Source organism: Eschscholzia californica, unplaced genomic scaffold, assembly GCF_041429995.1.
Source record: "Eschscholzia californica isolate CP2 unplaced genomic scaffold, dmEscCali1.0.p SCAF_4, whole genome shotgun sequence".
NCBI lineage: Eukaryota > Viridiplantae > Streptophyta > Magnoliopsida > Ranunculales > Papaveraceae > Eschscholzia > Eschscholzia californica.
Genome location: NW_028238461.1, coordinates 55,488,488 through 55,508,387, shown reverse-complemented (window position 1 = coordinate 55,508,387; position 19,900 = coordinate 55,488,488). Strand labels below are relative to the sequence as shown.

General features: G+C 36.6%; 5 protein-coding genes and 1 non-coding gene across 6 annotated transcripts; 3 read left to right on the top strand and 3 right to left on the bottom strand.

Moving 5' to 3' along the window:
* Positions 1-624: 624 nt before the first annotated feature.
* Positions 625-1,770, top strand: LOC147546463 (proline-rich protein 3-like). Its single transcript, XM_086673658.1, has 2 exons — positions 625-853; positions 1,319-1,770. The coding sequence occupies exons 1-2, from the start codon at positions 673-675 to the stop codon at positions 1,657-1,659; spliced, it is 522 nt and encodes a 173-aa protein (XP_086529784.1). The 5' UTR covers positions 625-672; the 3' UTR covers positions 1,660-1,770.
* Positions 1,771-2,138: 368 nt separating this feature from the next.
* On the top strand, positions 2,139-2,817 carry LOC147546462 (pistil-specific extensin-like protein). Its single transcript, XM_086673659.1, has 2 exons — positions 2,139-2,340; positions 2,443-2,817. Exons 1-2 carry the CDS (start codon positions 2,148-2,150, stop codon positions 2,766-2,768), a joined length of 519 nt encoding a protein of 172 aa, XP_086529785.1. The 5' UTR covers positions 2,139-2,147; the 3' UTR covers positions 2,769-2,817.
* TRNAT-AGU (transfer RNA threonine (anticodon AGU)) lies at positions 2,804-2,877 on the top strand. The gene has a single exon. It is a non-coding gene; the product is annotated as a tRNA-Thr (tRNA).
* A 438-nt stretch (positions 2,878-3,315) lies between these two features.
* Positions 3,316-11,240, bottom strand: VPS41 (vacuolar protein sorting 41). Its single transcript, XM_086673655.1, has 19 exons — positions 10,089-11,240; positions 8,618-8,887; positions 8,346-8,525; positions 7,990-8,250; positions 7,443-7,575; positions 7,253-7,343; positions 6,937-7,039; positions 6,730-6,833; positions 6,568-6,661; positions 6,303-6,458; positions 6,160-6,222; positions 5,941-6,006; positions 5,671-5,871; positions 5,040-5,117; positions 4,831-4,950; positions 4,654-4,734; positions 4,491-4,576; positions 4,031-4,112; positions 3,316-3,926 (listed from the first exon to the last, which is right to left on the bottom strand). Exons 1-19 carry the CDS (start codon positions 10,356-10,358, stop codon positions 3,495-3,497), a joined length of 2,871 nt encoding a protein of 956 aa, XP_086529781.1. The 5' UTR covers positions 10,359-11,240; the 3' UTR covers positions 3,316-3,494.
* An 18-nt stretch (positions 11,241-11,258) lies between these two features.
* LOC147546459 (vacuolar protein-sorting-associated protein 37 homolog 1-like) lies at positions 11,259-14,092 on the bottom strand. Its single transcript, XM_086673656.1, has 7 exons — positions 13,717-14,092; positions 13,116-13,346; positions 12,259-12,346; positions 12,094-12,133; positions 11,950-11,996; positions 11,742-11,862; positions 11,259-11,661 (listed from the first exon to the last, which is right to left on the bottom strand). Exons 1-7 carry the CDS (start codon positions 13,731-13,733, stop codon positions 11,498-11,500), a joined length of 708 nt encoding a protein of 235 aa, XP_086529782.1. The 5' UTR covers positions 13,734-14,092; the 3' UTR covers positions 11,259-11,497.
* An 854-nt stretch (positions 14,093-14,946) lies between these two features.
* LOC147546458 (serine carboxypeptidase-like 51) lies at positions 14,947-19,522 on the bottom strand. Its single transcript, XM_086673654.1, has 13 exons — positions 19,164-19,522; positions 18,975-19,069; positions 18,775-18,882; positions 17,896-18,136; positions 17,746-17,789; positions 17,535-17,602; positions 17,035-17,140; positions 16,729-16,931; positions 16,494-16,563; positions 16,293-16,343; positions 16,145-16,197; positions 15,917-16,052; positions 14,947-15,329 (listed from the first exon to the last, which is right to left on the bottom strand). The coding sequence occupies exons 1-13, from the start codon at positions 19,312-19,314 to the stop codon at positions 15,174-15,176; spliced, it is 1,482 nt and encodes a 493-aa protein (XP_086529780.1). The 5' UTR covers positions 19,315-19,522; the 3' UTR covers positions 14,947-15,173.
* Between the last annotated feature and the right edge of the window lie 378 nt (positions 19,523-19,900).

Here is a 19,900-nt window from a genome sequence, read left to right as displayed (position 1 = left end):
TGATCTCAAATTAATTCTAATTAATTAGGCTAACTCAATTTTGACCTTCTCAAAATGACCAACTTATTAAAATAGTCACGTAGAGATGATAAATTTTCTAACTAATTCAAAACATTTTTATTTTGTCGAATTTTTACGTGATTTGTATTTTGGAATTCAAAATTGTCTTTTTTATGTGTTTGTCATATTTGTCATAGTGAACATGTTATTACAAAGAGAACTTTACGATCATTTCTTCTTCATGGTCTCCACCATCTTTTCATCTTAATCTTCACCACCATCCCTTCATCTCCTCTCTTTGTTTTCTATGGGTCAAAATTACCATGCCATGTCTTAATTATAACTAAAATTTTGTCCAGAGTTTGCATTTTGATTATTACCTGATCGTATACTGTGACATTCTTTCATTAATTATAACTAAAATGTCCTCCAAACATAAAATTTTCTGGCACCGCTACTGTTGATAATGGTATGACAAAGGGTAGTTAGATATTCTTGGCTTTGACTTTTTTAAATTATTTTGATTGACCAAGAGGGTAGTGGACTGCACGTCTAATTAGTAATGCTCTGCCAGTGCCACCACCTATAATGAAAAATGAAGAGTTATAAGAAGAGATCGTATGAAAGCTAGACAAAAGGGCAGAAACAAAGAGAGAGAGAGAGAGAGAGAGGATGGGGATGAGAATGGCAAATATAGGGGCTGTTGTTGTTACTATTGTGTTGTTGGGCTGCATGAGTGCGAGTGAAGGATGGATGGTGGAACCCAAAGTGATACATATTGGTGGGAAGGTGTTGTGCCAAGACTGCAATAATGGATGGAATGAATGGGCGCATAGAGCTAAGCCCATCAAAGGTACCCACTTGTACTCGGATCGTTTTACTTTTCATCTACAAAACAGTACTTAATACCGATTATCTTTGTTAAGTTTGTAGTCATCCAACTCAAAATCAATTGTTGTTGAGTGGAGATGACTTAAACATTGTATTCATGGTCACTAGGCCACTCTTCTTCCATGTTGTACTATTCCCACACGTTCCCTATCGTGGGCCATTCTTTTGAACCTAAACGTGTTCCTTTCTTTTTTGGGTGTCATGGAGCAGGTGTTGCTTTTAACCTTATTACGTGTAGACTAGCTCTGATACCTTGTTAAATTTGTGGTCATCGTAATCAAAGCCAATTGACAATAAGTGGATAACATCTAGACATTAGCTTTGATCCCCTTCTCCCCTGTCAGACTATTCTCACAATCTTAACCTTTCGAACACCATAGGCAACTCTACCTCTATGCTATTTGAACTATGACTATTGATGGCACAGGTAGTAGGGTGTCGATAACATGCGTGGATGAACGTAGCAGAGTATTCTATTACGACAGTGACCTAACAGACGAAGAAGGCGTGTTTGAGATTACTGTCAACAAATTGATAAAAGGGAAAGTATTAAAGCCGGAATTATGCAAGGTGAGGGTCGTTTCATCACCGGACCAAGCTTGCAATGTTCCTACAGATTTCGGGCATGGAAAAACCGGGGTAGAGTTGAGTCTTCCTTCATTTGTGTATAGAGAGTTGGTTAAGTATATGGTTGGACCATTTTACTACACAAGTTCAAAGTGCGTCGAACCTCAAACAACTTATTTACCACAAGAACCCAAATACTAATAATATCAATGCAGTACTTTTTTTCCCTAACATCGACATGTTTATTTTTATATTCTTTTTTGTAATGTGAAATGGAAACTCGGGTTTGAATTTAACCATTATTATTTCCTACTTTAGTTAATTTTATTAAAAAAACAGATCATGTGGCACTAAAAAAATGTTATACACAAGGTCTTCTCTTATTGTTATGATTACAAAAATGTCAATGTCTGAGACAGGTAATTAATTCGGTATTAAAACAAAGATGCTCTAAATATATGCTAATAAATACAATACAGAGTTGTTTATTGTTTTTTAAGTCATTGACCTTATCATACTTAATATGGTAGTAATTAGCTTGTTATGAGAAGAATTGGACTACACGTCTGAAACCCTAGTTTTTCTTCTTCTTCTTCAACCCACTTATTTATGTAACCTTGATGGTATATTATGGTGTGTTGAATAGGAAGAGTTGAAGAAGTTTATTGGAGAGAGATAGATAGAGGGAAATGGGATTCATGGGAATGGGTGTGGTTGTGTTTGTAGTGGGAGCAAGTATTTTGTTAGGGTGCATCAACAATGTCAAGGGTGAGTGTTTGAATCGTGAGAAAACGATCAAAAAAGGGATGATATATGTGAGGGGGGAAATTTTGTGCCAAGATTGTAACCGCGATTGGGTTCAGGGGGCTACGCCTATCAAGGGTAATTACCAATATCTCCTCCTTATTGTGTATTCGAAATAGTTCTATTGATATTACTGCAAAACTAATAAAAGAAAGTTATTTTGATGGTTATAACATGTAGGTTGTGTCGTGTCAATTACGTGCATTGTCGATAAAAACAAAGGAATTATTTACCGCGGAAGAGAAACAAGCAATGAAAAAGGGGAGTTTGAAATGAAACTCAACAAATATATGAATGGTGGGAAGGATTTGATCAAGCCTGAATTATGCAAAGTGAAGTTGGTGTCTTCTCCAGATCCAGATTGTTATGTTCCCACAGATTTGGGAGGGGGAAGGTTAGGGGTGAAGCTTAATACTACTAGTAGTACTAGTCATGATATGATTACCAAATACAATGTGGGATCTTTTTCATTTACTACTCCTTTGTGTGATGAACCTGATTCATAGAATTATGTATCTAACTGATTAAAGAATCAAGACAAGCTTTCATAGCTCAGTTGGTTAGAGCACCCGTTTAGTAAGCGGGAGGTCATGAGTTCAACTCTCATTGAAAGCAATTATTTTTCTCCTTTGACATTTTCTTGTAAAGCAATATGTGTTCTCTCATTTTTGTCTACCTTTTCTTTTAGAATGGTCTTCGTTCGAACTCTCGGACTCTCAGTAGGAACAAAAAACCAGTACATACAGTAAGACTCCTCCCAACATTAAGATACTTGAATAAGGGTATGAACCGTTGAAATGCCTATACCTTTGGGGTTGGGTTTCTGTATGAACCGTCGAAACGTCTCTACCTTTGGGGTAGTAACATATATGGAAGGAAATTCGGTTTCTAACTTTCCGAAACCACAAAGTTACATAGTCAAAGGAAATATGCTGGACCTCCTCGGACTTCAGCGGTTACCTTTTCTTTCCCAAGAAAAAAAAAAAATTACCACGAGAATGGAAGCGGAGCTTCTGTCTCATTTCTTAATTAGTATATGAATGTTACAAAATATTTAAAAACCCCCGTTTAATAAATATATTAAAATTTTAAAGGTACAAATAACAATGCCGAATGCAGCACAAAAAACATGCACCCAAATGCACAACCAGTGAAAAATAAATATAAAACTCATACAAATCTTACGCATACACACAAGGAAATAATACATACTCATAAGAACCCACAAAATCTCACTGAGCAGCAGTTGTACATAAGATACAACGCATTCGAGGCATACCAGAATGGGTATCTTTATCTTCATCATCTTCTTCTTCATCGTCATCATTATCGTCATACTCTCCGTATTCTGATCCACGGTCTTGTGATGAAGAACTTTTACTACTAATTGAATGCATAGAATCTATGAGGCAAGTGGTGTGATAAGCGTGACAGCAGAAGAATGCGATAACTGATACATTTTGAATGGAAAATGGATCAAAGCACATACAACACCTACTACCACCTCTTGTTTTATACTTAACTTCCATTCTTCTCGTGCTTCCTGCTCGCTCTGTTTCTCTATTGTTATCCCTTTTTGGCCGTGCTTCATCTTCTCCGCCGCCTAAACAAATTGCATGCCGTGCTTCGTTGTAGTATTTCTGCAATAAGTTAACACAATCCGCCTGCAAAAGTTCGTAAATATGAGAGCTGGATATTTCTTCTCGTGGATATTGTTATGGGTTGAAAGACATCGTAAGGTTGGTTATGAAGGAGATGAATGTGATACCTTGAGGATATCATTGCAACCGTGTCTGAGAGAAGTCTCTGTCCTGTAGTCTGTAATGATTTTGACTAGACGGTCCCTCAGACTGTAGTAAAACACACAAACAGAAAGACTGATAAGAATATAAACATACAATCACGAGTAAAATTAAGATGTTATTCAGAAACGACTTTGCTCCTAATACCATTATTCAACAAGAGAAAATAAGAAAGAGATTCATCTCGCATCCGGTTTACTGTATCTAAATGATTTCAAGGTGTCTAAATTGAGCCGAATGTGTACTATAATAACGGAAAGCAGAACAATTTCTTCCATGTGTAAGTAAATGCGATGTGTGCATAGACAAAAACTTCAAAAGTCATTCGTATATATTAAACGAGAAAAAGTAATATGCATTTAGCAGGATAGGTGTACAAGAATGTCAAACTATATTTGATTGTTAAGAGGATGTGATTGTACAAACCGAGGTATCTGTAATCCATTCGGAACCATATTTACTATGTAAAGCGGATCAAGATTACCAACAGTGTGCTCCAACAACATTCCGACCTGCCAACAATGAACCATCATCAATATCGAATCAACACTAGCTCTGGTGAAGACATTGCTTCATGTGTGAGACATACCATTTCAGGTCTGTGGAGACATTGCTTAATTAGTTCTTCCCAGAGGTCATCATCATGCTGCATACTTACAAACTCCACAGCCTGTAAACATCATCATACAATAAAAGACACTTAAACTAGCCGCAACCAACTAGAGAGGGCAAGATGGGAAGATCTCCATGATCAAATGTAAAATACCTCTTCTATGTCCTCTAACTTATTTACAATGACAGCCAAAGCTTTTTTTGAATTACCCATCCTTCCAAGGATGAACACTTGTTCTCGCAAAAGATCCCGTTTGACGCAAATTTCATATGCCTGGGGAACAATTTAAGACACCTTATTATAGAAAGAGTATTCTATAATTCAACTCAACTTAGTCAACTATGTTATCACAACTCACAAACCTTCTCAAGGTGATAATGCTGACTGCTACGGAGAAAAGGAAGTAGCATTTTTGTATCATATTCTGCATAGAGTTCCACCTGTCAGAGTAGATTATGGAATTCAGTGAATGCAGTAAAAGGCATACACGTACACCCATTGAAGTGCTGAAACAACTGGTGACAAGTCCCAAATGAGAGGACAAATACAAAATATCAAATGAAGCATTACAGGCATAGGACAAAAGAAATCCCCTTATATTGCAGCTTATTGAATCTTCTGGTTTCCTGTGGAAACGGGCTCTGGTGTACTTTTGTACACGTTTCCACAGGAAACGTGTAGGAATGTGGAGGCTTTGTTTGAGAGTAAAAGTGATGGATCCCGTCAAGATTGATAAAAGATACAGGACAGAGTACATAATCTTTGACTGATGAATAGAGGATTAGGTCTAAAAAGAGATGCCCCCGCCCCCCAGCAATGTTGTAAATATCGATGCATCAACACATTTTTTGCTCCTCAATGATGACACTAAATGGAAATTACAGATGGAGAGAATATTATCCTAAAAACGTAATTATGGAGTTAAAAATAAAATTAGTGGCATAATTAGTTTCCAGAATAACCTCATCGTCCTAAAAGGGCTCTGGACAGTACCTGCATGTCATGGAAATCCTTCCCAGCGTGCGGACTAGTTTCAAATAGCGAGTGCAAATATAAATGCAAGAAGTATCTTGAATCACACTTATCACGTGCACCCAACAGTTTTGGAACTACTTCTTCTGGAGTAATTGAGTCCCTGTGCTGAATCAGTAAAGAGACAGCTCGCTTTGAATCCAACATCATCAGTTGGACAACCTACAACAAAGACAAGCATCTTAAGATAAATGATTCAGAAAGCCATAGATTTCAATGACCCGTATATACCTTTTCACGAACGGCTTCATGTAAGTTATATTTTTCAATGAAGTCAAACAGTTCCGGCTTCAAGAGCTGAAAATAGAAGGAAAGAACAAATCAAGTCAATCCATGAACTTCGTAAGTTTCTCATATATACTCACTACAAATGTTCGATTTATATATGGAAGTGTGTCTAAGTCAGTCAGAGCAACTCTATACTCGTCGATTTGTAAGAATAGAACTTACATCAGCATATAACACAAGTGCCTTCTCATATTGTCCGTCAATGATATACAACTCGGCCAACGTCTGAAATGGGAAAGGAACGTCGTGATCGTGGATCATAGAGTAAAACGTAAATTACTATCGAACTGTATATGTCATCAAACCTCTTTAAGTGCATCAGTCATGGATGATGTATTGAGCTGAGGTTCTATAGCAGATATAACAGGCAAGGCAGAATATATCACTGGTGGCCAAGATTTAATAGTTGACAATAGGTCCATGTGGAAAGAAGGATTTGTTGCCAGAGCCACGAGAGCAACCTGCAGAAGGTAAAGAAAAATTCAGGCTTCACCAAATCCCAAATGGCATATTGAAAAAACTCTCTCAGGTGTTGAGCAAATTCAATAGAATCTGTTCTTCGGTACAGACCTCATAAGCTGTATCACGCAGCCTTGGATTTTCAGTTGGTATGTATTTAACTAACACAGGAAGCTGGCGGAGATGAGCAAAGTGGAAAACCCATCTGTCAGAAAGAAATTCAAATATTAATTAGATATATGTGCAAAATTTCAAGATAAGAGTTTTCTGTACCTTTCCCATGCTGAAGCAGATCCACGCAACAGCTTGGGACACAATGACGCAGCTTCAGCATATCTTCTTTCCAAAATCAAATGGTCAAGGTATGTTGATCCCACCTTAAAATAATCAGGAAAAAGGAGTAGGTTAAAACAAAGTAGTCAATGACAATATGACAGATTATAACATGAACTAAAACTAAACCAAGGAATTCAAAAGTACCTCATCAAGAAGCTCCTTTCGTCCCTGCCCTGCTTCAACTGCAGCCAATGCCTTCTCGTGCCACCCGTGCTGAAGAAGCCAGGAAATATGATCTTCCGCATCTCTACCAAATAAAAATACATGAGTATCCACCAAAGAGTTAAATTTGTACTTGGTTTGTGTTATCTAGCTAGTTACTCCTCGGATCTCGTCTCAGGTCTCTACCATCTAAGTTCTTATTTAAATTCCTTCCGCCCTGCATCATTACCTAGATCTAAATCACCTTCTCAAACCTATCCTAATGAATAGAAAAATTCATAGGAAATAAGTGATTTACCTAGGCTTGGCAATTACGACATCCTTTGGAGATACTATGTAGTACAATGGTTCATCGCCAGCAGTCCACTGTCCACCTGCATAGCAGCTACCTGCACTCCGATGCCTAAGCATTCTGATTGCTCTGATATAGAATTACATTTCCATAAACTATTACATTAGTAGTATTAGAGAGTTCAAAGACCTAATACCTGAGAATGGAGCATGAGCAAGAGAATAATCCTTTGCCTTGTAATGCTCAAAACCGTGTACTGGAAGAGCATCCGTCGCGAGCTCATCATTTTTCCATGTGACTATGCGTACTTCTGGCCTCTGTGCACTCCCCTGACAAAAGTTTTGTATATCTTAACAATGGACAACAACAATTGTAACCTTATCCTAGAAACATCCAGAAAAAACACAAAGAGACATCTTTTTTTGTACTGGTCTGCATACTTTTTAAGGAGTATGAAGCTGTGACGCCTCAAACCCGAGACCTGGAGGACAGAAGCCAAGTTCGTGACAAATCCAGCCAGGGGCTGTTGGTAAAGAGACATCTTTTTTTTTCCAATATAAAGTGGGATCATAGAACAAGAAAATATGGACAAGAACTCTAGAACATCAAGAATTTCCTTCACATAATCTGCAGTTTGATAAATTTTAAATATAGCTTGCTTCGGAGGGAAAATGGGCAGTACTTGCAACATCAAGAAAGGAGTTTCTTTTACTTCCTACGAGATTGGTATAGATGAAAGTTACCTGGCGTGAAGGAGCAGTGCTGCTAAATTCTTTTTCTCCATCTTCTTTCTCAGGAATATAAGCAAGCACAACCAGAGCATCGCCATAGGGAGCGATTCCTGAAATAGAGTAGCTAGTTTGAAAAGAAGCCACAATATCCATATGCTTCGTACTGGATATTGGTACATGCCTTTGTGTCCCATTGGCTCCTCTATAAGAACTTCCTCTGATCGCAGCAACTTTAACAGCCGTTCCCCAGCCAATAACCAAGAGAGTATCGTCCTGAATGTGTTAAAATTACTTTTACAATGCACCTTAGCACATAATATACATGCACAAACCTCCAAGTTGAAAATTACGTGTACACTTTTACCAACCTGCCAAACTAAATGAGGGAGCAAAAGCTCAGGGCGTGGGGTTCCTCTTGGCCTCTCGATAAATGTGATGCGCTGATCATTCGCTGTATCATAAACTTTTACCCCTGCATCATTAGCCCAAGCAATAAGACTTGTTCTCCACTTAACCGCATGTATTGGACCTTCACCAGAGTGTAGGACCTGGAGAAAATACACGTCATTTAGAGGAATTTCAGTAAACTGTTCCAAATCTTACATTCCACTCTAAACCGCCCATGGAAACGCGGACAAACCTGATCACGGTATCCTAGCCATTTCTTTGAGTTCAGAAATAATTGGCCCGCTAAACCACCAGCGACAAACCTTCGTGATGAATTTCTTGAATAATCTGGATCGAGCGCAATGGCTTTCATTGGACGATGGTATTCAAATTTCATCTTCTCATCAGTAAACAAGCTATTTATTACTACAAATCCATCATCTGAACAGCTCCCCACGTATTCCCCTTGTACGTCAAAGCTCAGGTCATTGACTGTAGCAGTGTGAGAAGCAAATACCTTAACCTGCAAAAGAGATTCAAATGTTCATTCTCAATTCCAAGCAACAAATATTTCCTAATACATCCAGAATGAATTCCAGAAGGAAAATGCTGATAAGAAGTATTTTCCGAAGCTCATCCTATTATATGTTTTTAACTTCGAAGCAAAAGAAGAAATGCAATTATAAATTAGTAGATTTATATATGAAAAGTTTGAAACCCTCAAAAATTATTATATGACCATCTAATTCATCTTAGTATTAAAAAACAAAGTACAAGAGAAGGATAAGCTATTAGCAGAAGGAACTATAAGCATAGAGTTGCAACCAAGGATATGGGCATGATATATGAACTCTAGGAACTTGACTCCTCGGTCCTCATTCTCTTTTACGAATGCTACTCTTGGTATTAGAATTATTTCGATGATTTTTTTCCCTTCGATAAGCAGTGTAAGCTTCAAGCTCCTTCAGTTCACCTACTACAATACAGATAACTTTAAAAACATATACTTGTAGAAAAATAAAACTGTATTATCTAAACCTTTTCCTTTCCCATACGTTTTTCTTCAACGCGGTCCCAGTCTAATTATCAAATTCTCCATTTCAAGCTTAAATATATACTTATCATGCTATCCATCTCACATCCATGATATTTATAGAACTTCAGTTAGATCGCGTATCTGGTTTGAATGTTCCTGAGCTTCTGACCAGCTCAATGATTGTCAAACTGCAATGTTAAGTGTCCTTCTCCTTTAGGACCTTAATCGACCTTGGGTAATCACATGTTCAACTACTATATATTAAACCTAGCAGCACTTGACTTGCAAATATTAAGCAAAAAAAGCTCCTTTTTTAGCAAAAAAAATCCTTATCGATCATGAATGGCGTGTTCATGAAGTTGTTAGCACATAATAATCTCGTTTTACCTCTCAATTCTCATAGTTTAGGAGATTTATACAACTGACGTCCAAGGTGATTTAGCAGAATGAAAATCAGGGAAAGCAAAAGAGAGAGAGAGTTGACAAACGCCTAATCAAATAATAAGTTGTTGAGAACATAATTAGCTCGATTACTAATTTTGAATCTTATAGATCACCAACTTTAATGCTTAACAATTCCAACTTCTAACTATAACGAGACTACGATTTCACAATCCTCTAATTTCAAAAAGGAACAATTGAGCAACGAAAGCTATGTAATTTGAATTGGAATTGAATAAAAGAAAACCTGATTTCCAAGAAAATCAAGGATGTGAATAGTTCCGTCATGAGTTCCAAGAGCGATCATCCGTTCGGCAACAGCTATACAGGAAGCTGCATCATTAGAAAGGAGTGTAGGTATACTTCCTCCCATTCTCTGGTACTTCAATCGCGGTTCATCTTCTTCTTCTTCCTCTTCCTCTCCGTTTACTTCGTCTTCTTCTTCTTCTTCTTCTTCTTCTTCTTCTCTTTCATCGTCTCCTTCAACGCCGTTTTCTGAAGGAGTATGACGAGCCATTTTCTCTCTCCTCTTTCTCCTCTACTTTACCTTCTTTCCTTCGATTTAGAGAGAGAGAGAGAGTAGAGAGAGAGAGAGAGACAATTTGCCTGGATCTATGTCGTTATGAGTTGATTGAGTGGTGAATTTCAGGATGGGGGTCTGGTTTGATACTTTTTAATCAAAAATAAGGAATAGGCTTTTGCCGTTGAATATCCAATCTTCTAGTTGATGATGATGATGATCACAATTTCGTTATTTATTTGCAACGAAACAAAAGAGAATTGTTGGAACGGAAAGGAAAGCTAAATGCCACCTATTCATTCAGGTTTAGACTCTTCTTCCCCTATCAATTTGGAACTTTTATTCTTACCTGGAGACTTAATTTAATTACAGACCCTTTTTTTTTTGTTGAAAAATTTAATTACAGACCCTGCTTAAAAAAAATTTAATCTCTTTTTCCCTATTATTTGGCTTTTTCACTTTGATGTGGTAGATATTTTTATTTTTATACAATAGGATAGAATTAGGACTCATTGAAATGCTCAGGCCAATACAAATTAGGGTTCAGAACAGGTGAAGAACAAAGGCAATAAAACAAGCCAACCCAATCCATCATAGAATTAGATAATTTCTATCAGAAATGCCAAGAGGTAGAAAACATAACTTGCCCATCCATGCGAGACTACACTTTCCACTAGACCCCTCTATGTTGGTCTCGAACAAAAATAGCTCGACTACTTTCCAAAAGGAGTCTAGCTTTTTCTTAAATGGACTCGTGCATATCTACATCTTGTGGGGATCAATCTAATAACTCAACAGTTTCAACCATGCCTACCCAGTCCTTCAGCTTTTTCAGCAAGCACCTGCCAGTCTTCAGAATTAGCAAATGCAATTACACATAACATGGGGGCCTAGAAGGGCAAAACTTATAGTTGATGTTTATATTACATGTGAATCATGTACCACGTTAGTGACAACATCTCAAGACTGGGAAACGTAAATCATTTACAAAAATATCAAGTGATTTTGACAAGTACATTTTATAGAAGAACTGAATTACGAAAATGAGTACGTTTATACACATGGGTCAAACTCAAAATGCAATCACCAATCATATTTGATAATAAGTATTTCTGTTGAAGATGTTGTCTGCTAGGTCATCCAGAGGATGAGACTTTCGCTGCAAGGAGGGTAAGAGCCCGTTTTTGATATATTTTCCGTAGACTTGTGGACTTCTGTACAAAAACTGCAGGCTGGATCTCCTTCTCAAGAAGCTGTCTTTGAAGATTTTCAGATTCCTCTTCTGCTTCAACCATTGATTCTGAAAAAAAAAACCAAAATCATCATTCTACTTGTTATACTATTTGAAGGTAATGAAAACAAGAAATTCATTTGACTTACCTTGCAACTTTTGGAGTAGCATTCGAGTCGAAAAGCCTCTCAAACACTCTTCCTTTTGTCTTTCTAATGCATTTAGTTTCTCTTGAGCAGCAGCAAGTTCTGTTGTTCGGATTATTCTACACTGCAATCCGAAGAAACAGAGAGTGCTGTCAACACTTGGTTACTATTTTCACAACTTTGGCAAGTAAGGGAAAAACAAGATACCCACTTGGTTCTGGAGCTCGAAGATGAGTGGCTCCTTTTCCATATTCTCCCCTATTTTAATAGATATCAACGATAAGTATCTTGTAATAATCCAGATTGCCTATAAAATCAAAATATAATCACAACAAAATCATTTTGGAATTCTTACTTGCGATTTGCAGCGTTCCCTTTACAAGGTCATCGCGTACCTAACAATCAACAGAAACAGGAAATGTAGTAAGACACCATCCTTAACTATGTAATTGTGAAAGAAATATCACCTATTTTATTCATGAATCGAGAAAAGGAGAAATGACAAGTAACCATAACTTACTTTGTCCTGAACTTTAACCATTTCGAGCGAACGTAAGAGCTTATTGTATGCGCCTTTGTCAGATTCAAGCTTTTTTAACTCGTCAACACTGCATTTTCATTGAACGGAAAAGGATATATCAAATGGAAAATACATGAAACTTCTTAATTTTCCGGAAACCACTTGGATAGTTCTCATCAAATCAAATTGACAAGCAACAAAATCTGAAAAGTAACATGAAGGGAAGAAAACTAATTCTTTAGCTTTAAAATTGTTTATCAAGAAATAGACTCATCCACCCGCGACAAGGTAATTCCAATTAGAAAAATTCTGTATCAAAGCACTGATATTTTTACTTGAATGCATGCACTCTTGCTCACCCATTGTGAGCATATGGATGCCTCATGGTGGCCGGTGCAAGTTTACACATTCGATAAATAACTAGGCTCGGAAAATGAAATGGGTATGTTAATATATGAAAGCAACTTGTCGTAATATTCAACGTTACTGATGCATTGGAAAACTAAGAGTCTAAGATCAACAAAAATACAATCACTGGACCACATAAGTGTACTTTGAAATGGATTAATTTGCCATAAACCCAGAAGAGGTGTATAAAAACTCTAGGTGTGTGAAAGGAGCAAGTATGTGAAAAAAAGAGTTAGAACAAGTTGAACCCTAATGTGCCTAAAAGGCTAAAATAAAGGTGGGCGAGGCCGGTGAGCAACTTGCCTACATCTTAATTGTGCCCTCACTATGCCGCTAAAGTAAACAGCATTCGATCTTATGAATCCCAATTGTGATCCTAACTATCCAAATGATGGCAAGTACAGAAATCAACCATCAAAGTAATAAATTTGATATATCAAGAACCTCACCTTTTGTTCTTTAACAACCCAATTATGCTTGCAGCTTCGTTAGGCGAAAATTGCCCATGGGATGACGAAGACGACTCTGGGTGATTTGAAGGTTTTTGAACATTGAGGTCATTTGAAGAACTGCTACCTAGTGTTGATGGATAGTATGAGTTTTGGGAACCAAACAATGATGAAAAATAACCAGAAGATTGTCCAGGAATCTGCTGGTTTTGTTCATCTTGATAACCACCCCTGTTCACAATAAATATTGAATCATAAGAGAAAATACATAAATTAATCATTGAATTAATAATCAAAACAAATTCTTATAGTAAATGACAATCTGATCATACTTATAACTATAAATTATCATCTATTCATCTTTAATTGAAGTATTTAGGCATTATAATCACACAAACGGATTCAATAATACTAGTAAAAACTTATCACTACTCTTGATTTAAACAACTGGGAAATGGTATCTTTTTTGAGATAGCAACGCCCAAAAAATAGAAAGTAATAAATATAAAACATGGGTAGGTTTGGATTTTTGGAATGTAAAGTTATACTAATCAAACAGTAAGAACAAAACCCTATAAATAAAAATATATGCAAAGATTACCAGAAGAACTTGGACATGGCTGATTCAAACTTGAACCAGGGCTAATTAGAGTGAATAAATGACCAGATGACAAAGATTTGGTTGGTATAAACCCTAGAAACTGATTAGCACGGAAAATTTTGGCAACAAGAAAGAATAGGAAAAGGTCTACGCAGAGAGAGAGAGAGAGAGATCGTATTTGGAAAAGGGAGCGAGAAGGCCAAACTAAATTTTCAGTTTGATTGAAGTTGAATTTAATGAGGACTCAAAATAACGAAGGCAACGTGATGATTAATCAACCGCGTTTACAAAGTTACGTGCTACGCCTGCCCAACTATTTGACTTTGTTGTCTCACATTTGGTAGCCCAATGACAGATGAGAATGACATAAACTCTCAAATTGGGAAGGTTTCAGGTTATTCTATTTTTAAAGTAGGTAGATTCCATGAACTTAGAATTATTAAGGTATAAATTATGTAATAAATTTGATAGAATGTAAGTTATGTTTAGTCGGACTTTAAGCCTCTTTTGTTATCGGTTTAACTTAGGTATTTATCGTGTTTATCACATCTTCATGATGTATCAATACCTTGTAACGACTAGTGTATATCGTAGTTGTTTTTCTAAAAACAAAAATGACCTTGTTAAACTCTTTTGACATAGCCTAATTAGATTCACAGCAAACATGCATGAATAAATACACTTTAAATCGAGCGAGTGAGGGCACCTAATTAGATTCACAGCAAACATGCATGAATAAATACACTTTAAATCGAGCGAGGGCACAAGGAACAGAGAAAGAACGAATTGGATTTTAGGGAGACGGATGTGAAATTTCATCAAGAAGTGGTGAAGGTGGTCTGCTAGGGTTACAGATATCTCGAAATAAGACCATGGATGATTTTGGAGAAGGAGCGACGCATCTCAGAAGTCTAATTCCAGAATCAAATACACTTTAGTGTGTGACTACTTCCAGATTTGATTATAGAGGTGACTACTTCCAGATTTGATTAATCTAATTCGAGTAGCAAGAACTGATTGATTAAGGTTAGGGTTAGGGTGTGAACTTGTACGATAATGTGCTTGTCTTTTATGCCTATGAATGGATATCCATGACTTGGATCTTATAGAGTTATAGTTGTTTGCCTGACGTTTGGATCTTATAAATCGTAATAACTCAGACTTATTTTGTTCTCCAGTATGGTTTTCATGGACATAACAAACACAATATAATTATCAGAATTTGAGTGATTTTTCGAGAATATATAGCCAGGTTGAGTACTTGTCACACTGTCACCTTACTTTTTGATGTCATTAAGCCATTATGTTCTATAGCCAGTAAGTGTATGTATGATGGTTACACCAAGAAAAATGTAACTTCGATTATTCAGAAACCATTTAAAGAAACCACTGTCATCTATAAAGTGCCTTCCTTGAATCGCTGCACTATTAAGATTCATGTTCATGAACAGTCTTCATCAAATCATATAAACTCCTTTACTGTGTTTATTCTTCTGTTGACTTGTTCGTTCTTTTATTGTTTCTTCACTGTCATCATATCCAAAGGAAGTAGCAGGAGAATGTGTGATATCAGTTACCATCTTCAAGGTGATACAAGGTTGCTCATACGGTACCTGATGCAGTTCAGAACACATTAGTGTTTGGAGCTAAATGTTTATATAGAACACATTTAGATTGTCAGCATCATCACTCGTGCTGTTTAGATAGCATGAGAGGTACTTTCTAAAGTTTCTATCCCAAAATATTTGTTGCTGGTGTCTTTCTGTTCGTTTCACATTTCGAGAGGCTTTTTGGTGATTTTGCTCACAAAATTTAGACATCTACGCCAAAAAGTCTCCCATGTCTTTCATCTGTTGGTACCTATTGGTCTTTGGATATGTGTTCTGGACACCATGAGATTCTATGAGGATAATATCTGATATCTTCTTCTAATGGAAAAATGCCAACCTAGAAACCAGCTCTTTATCAGTTTCATGATTGTACGCGTTATGATTGAGGAATTTCAGGTTTAGCAAAAGGTAATTCTATTGTGAAACTCGATGATTAAATATGTAATGACCCTCTTGTTTTGGTTCTGTATTTGGTTTTTAGACTACTTTTCAGGCAACTCAAATTATGAAGCTTATTTTGGTTGAGTGGGAACATGTATAGACTGACTAGGTTTGAATTTTAATGTTTCCGAAAAACAGTATTTACTTACAAAGTGTCCCGCCTTGAGAATCCAGTAGAAATGCAGGTTCTTGTATGACTTGGTGAATCCTTTGGTTACTTCTCCTTCACTTTCACAGTAAAGAGGTACTCTGTCCAAGCTCAAGAAAGTTTTGAGCCCTTCCCACCTAAGCAATAATCAATTGAATAGAGACATGTCAAGTATCTTAAAAACCTCTTTTACCATGCAATTGTTTTAGTTATTGATACAAGAGAATACTTGAGTTTTCTAACCCATGCTTCTGTTCCCTTGGTTGCACAAATAAGATCAAGCTGCAAAAGCAAGCCAGCGCTTATATTCATAATTGACTAATGAATTTTAACTCGAGCTAGATAGAAACTATATCACTATAAGACTATGAAGCTACCTGACCATTGTATATCGTCACATTAACTCCATTTGCCAGTAACTCATCAACCTACACAAATTCAACAACAGTTATCTTCAGACTTCAGAGTAGATCAAGAAAACTAAACTAAAAATTTCAAGCGACTATAGCAATTAACTGCATTATCTGTAAGCTTTAGTAAGAAACTATTTACGAATTCACAAAATGGTGGAACAGTACCTCATTGATCCTTGGCTTCATGAAATCACCTTGAAGAGCCGCAAAAACAATTCCTCCCTGTGTTCCCCATCTGCAAAAAGGATGGGCCAAACCAAAAGTTACGAAATAGCAATAATTAATATATGAACATGATATATTGGAATTTGGAGAGAGAGAGAGAGAGAGAGAAGGGGGGATGAATAACTCTGTATTTAAAAGGGTTAGTATAAAAGAAGTTTGCAGAAAAAAGACTCACTTAATATGGTCAGGGATGATCCCGAGCTTTTTTCGTATAGTCCTATCCATGAAGCTATTAACGTCAAAGCCATTTCCACCTGAAGAAGGCTTCATGGATGCTAAATATCTAGAGTATCTTCGCCAACTCCCTTTTCTTGCTGATTTTATGGTAGTCACGGCAAGTGGGTCATCTCTGGCATCCAACAGAAAATTATAGAAGTCCTGTCATTGAGAAAGGAGAGAAAAAAAAAAAGTTAGAATCAGATATGGAAATAATTCATAGACTAGGATGTATATCTTTCCGTGTATTAGATAAACAGATTACCACAGAGTTGCTCTTTGAAATAATCACTCCCTCGAGTTCACTCCACGAATCTGTTGCATCTGTATAGTTTCCATCCTTGAGTTGCTGTCTAATCCGTTCTGCTATGCTGTTTTATGGAAATGGTTTTTAAAGTTTATTGATTGAAATTGATGAATTATTTTTTCTACCATACTATTCTAGGCCATGCTTTTCTTTTTCATTTTTTTAACACACCATGCTTCCTTAATCTGTTTAGTTGTAACCATTAGTATTAGTTAACATAATTACCTAATCCCAGAATGATCTGTTACAAGTTTGAATATGCAACAAAAAACTTTTTGATCGACTATATAAGTCGGAAACTGTAATTTATTCTTGTGGTGGTCTTGTAGTACTTGACTTAAATGAATAAAGATGGATAAATTAAAGGTCTCAGATCCTTTATGTTAAATACAATCTGTTTTCTGATATTCTATTACTTGATTGAATTTTTCAACGGATAGTAATATCTAATTCTTCACCTGTTGGAGTCTTCCAGTCCGTTGTCGTCAAGCCGAGACACATCTTTGAGCAGAGGACCCCATGAAAGCTGCATTTCCCCGTTAAGTAGTGATAAAGGGAGGTTTGTTTTTACCAGGCGAAGGTCAATTAACTCTGATAATGCGAGGTATGTATGCATATAATTGGAGGTGGTATTACATTAGAATATGTGCTATACTTGATGATACTTACCACAAAATCCTCTGGGGAGATCCAACTATCTCCCAGAACAACTCCTGTAGATGAAAATTAACATTTCGGTTAGACGATTTATGAAGAACCTGTAATGATCAAATTCAAATGTAGTAAAATTTGTAAAATGAATAGATTGTTAATGATTACCTCCAAGTTTAAGCTTAAGTTCACTAGATTTGATTGCTTTAAGAGCTGATAACCCAAGTGTTACAGCAAGTTTTCCTCCATAAGATTCTGCTACAATATATAGAGGGCTCTTCTGAAGAAACTCATTTTTGTTGAAGAGCTCTTTCAACAATGTAGTTAAATCAGTAGCTGCTTCTTCATCAGTTATTACTAAATCTTTAGGGTCATCGACATAACTAAATCCTGTGCCGACTGGGTTATCCTAAAACCACAAAGAGAAAACCACATCTTAAAGAACGTCTTTAACTAAAAGACTTACATATTGATAAAACAAAAACCATGATACTTTAATTGCTGATTCACCACAGACAGACATTTTTGCTTATAATGCAAAGCTGTTCTTTTCTACCTACCGAAACCCATCTCTCTCACTGTCTCTAGGAAACACATGGTGTATTAGTTCTTTGGTTTCATACAAGAAAAGAGGAAAATGTTGGTAACGCCGTGGGTAGAGAATGTTCTCTTGATGACCTTCACATTGTGCAGGACTTTCGTGGAAATCAATGAGCAATTGTAACACTTGGCTTGACTGTAATGACAATTCGTTTTGTTTCTATCGCCGTTCTTCAGGACAGAAAATCATGCAATTCAAGTGAGTATACATATATTTATATATAATTGCAGTTCTTCTTCCTATATATACATACATATTGTGATCATCATATCATACAATTATGGAATTGACAAAGTACTTGACATAAATGGAGTAATAAAGTTGTAGGATCATGGGCATAACTAAATCATGTGTCAACTGGGTAATCCCACAATTATAACAAGTAAACCAAAAGAATATGTATCAAATTGCATCTTCAGTGATAAACAAAAAACTAGCTCACTCACGACGAATAAGAGATGGGCTTTCTGTAACCAGGTTGATTTCCTTGGTTTCAAATCTGTGTCTAATGGCCCAACCTCCTCAAAATTTCCAATTGCAACTCCTGAAGCACCCTGTCTTTCCACCCAATTTGGTTATTAAAAAACAATAGAAACTTAGGTTTTTTTAGCAATTTGTTAATATGAAGTGTTAAAAGAGCACTCACAGGTCCACCCTGCAACCACAGAATAATTGGCCATGGCTTTGAGGGATCTTCAACTCTATTGGGGCTTTTATATAGCCACCAAAACATCTGTGCTTCTACAAAAAGAGAAGAAAAAACCATTACTTATCCTAAGTTGGAATACCAAAAGAAGAAGAAGAACAGTAATATTTAAAGACTGGTTGTAGTTACTTGGTCTGACTTCAACATATCCCCATTGTTCTGATCCATCTTTTGTACCACCACCAGTAACAGCTATTGCAAATCTTCCATGAAAATGAGGAAAAGAAACCACCACAGAAAATACAAAAACAAGAATTGTTGCAGGAGAAAGCTTCCCCATTACAGGTATGAAAAAGGGTACAAACTCGAGTCTTAAACAAAATAACGAGTTGAAAGGGAGTTTATCTTTTTTGTCTTACAGAAAAACTAAATGGATTTTTAGAGAAAGATCTGAAGACAAAGATGTGCAGATCTCGAGATCTGAGGTGAAAACTGGGAGATAAACAGTAGAAAATCTTTTCTTATGAATTTTGCTCACTACCTATATTTTTAACAAGAGTTAATTCCTATATGGCCCCCTACTTTGTGACCAGCTTCCTTTATGGCCCTATTTTTTTTCGTAAATTCAAATAATTTATGGCCCCCTTTTTTCGTAAATTCAAATATGGCCCCCTATTTTCAGACAAATGTCATAACTACCCCTCTTATTAATGTATTTTCAAAATAAAATAAAAAACAAAACCTAAAATTCCACCTCACTTCCTTCACCACCACTCATCTCTCTCCACGTCACCTCTCTCTCCAACTCACCTCTCTCTCTCTCTCCAACTCATCTCTCTCTCTAACTCACCTCTCTCTCTCTCTCTCTCCAAGTCACTCCTTCTCCGACTAAGGTCGCCGGCCGGAAAATTTTCCGGCCAGCGACC

What these genes read in the sequence shown, in the direction of transcription:
- LOC147546462 (XM_086673659.1), top strand. Translation starts at nt 2,148, where the DNA reads ATGGGATTCATGGGAATGGGTGTGGTTGTGTTTGTAGTGGGAGCAAGT. An exon ending in GGGGGCTACGCCTATCAAGG is followed by an intron (nt 2,341 to 2,442) that starts GTAATTACCAAT and finishes TATAACATGTAG; the next exon opens with GTTGTGTCGTGTCAATTACG.
- LOC147546459 (XM_086673656.1), bottom strand. An exon ending in TGGTTAAAGTTCAGGACAAA is followed by an intron (nt 12,134 to 12,258) that starts GTAAGTTATGGT and finishes GTTGATTGTTAG; the next exon opens with GTACGCGATGACCTTGTAAA. An exon ending in GGGAACGCTGCAAATCGCAA is followed by an intron (nt 11,997 to 12,093) that starts GTAAGAATTCCA and finishes CTATTAAAATAG; the next exon opens with GGGAGAATATGGAAAAGGAG.
- LOC147546458 (XM_086673654.1), bottom strand. Translation starts at nt 19,314, where the DNA reads ATGGGGAAGCTTTCTCCTGCAACAATTCTTGTTTTTGTATTTTCTGTG. An exon ending in TGTGGTTGCAGGGTGGACCT is followed by an intron (nt 18,883 to 18,974) that starts GTGAGTGCTCTT and finishes GTGGAAAGACAG; the next exon opens with GGTGCTTCAGGAGTTGCAAT. An exon ending in TTTCAAAGAGCAACTCTGTG is followed by an intron (nt 16,932 to 17,034) that starts GTAATCTGTTTA and finishes TCTCAATGACAG; the next exon opens with GACTTCTATAATTTTCTGTT.
- LOC147546463 (XM_086673658.1), top strand. Translation starts at nt 673, where the DNA reads ATGGGGATGAGAATGGCAAATATAGGGGCTGTTGTTGTTACTATTGTG. An exon ending in TAGAGCTAAGCCCATCAAAG is followed by an intron (nt 854 to 1,318) that starts GTACCCACTTGT and finishes TTGATGGCACAG; the next exon opens with GTAGTAGGGTGTCGATAACA.
- VPS41 (XM_086673655.1), bottom strand. Translation starts at nt 10,358, where the DNA reads ATGGCTCGTCATACTCCTTCAGAAAACGGCGTTGAAGGAGACGATGAA. An exon ending in GGCTAGGATACCGTGATCAG is followed by an intron (nt 8,526 to 8,617) that starts GTTTGTCCGCGT and finishes TATTTTCTCCAG; the next exon opens with GTCCTACACTCTGGTGAAGG. An exon ending in AGTTAGAGGACATAGAAGAG is followed by an intron (nt 4,735 to 4,830) that starts GTATTTTACATT and finishes TGATGTTTACAG; the next exon opens with GCTGTGGAGTTTGTAAGTAT.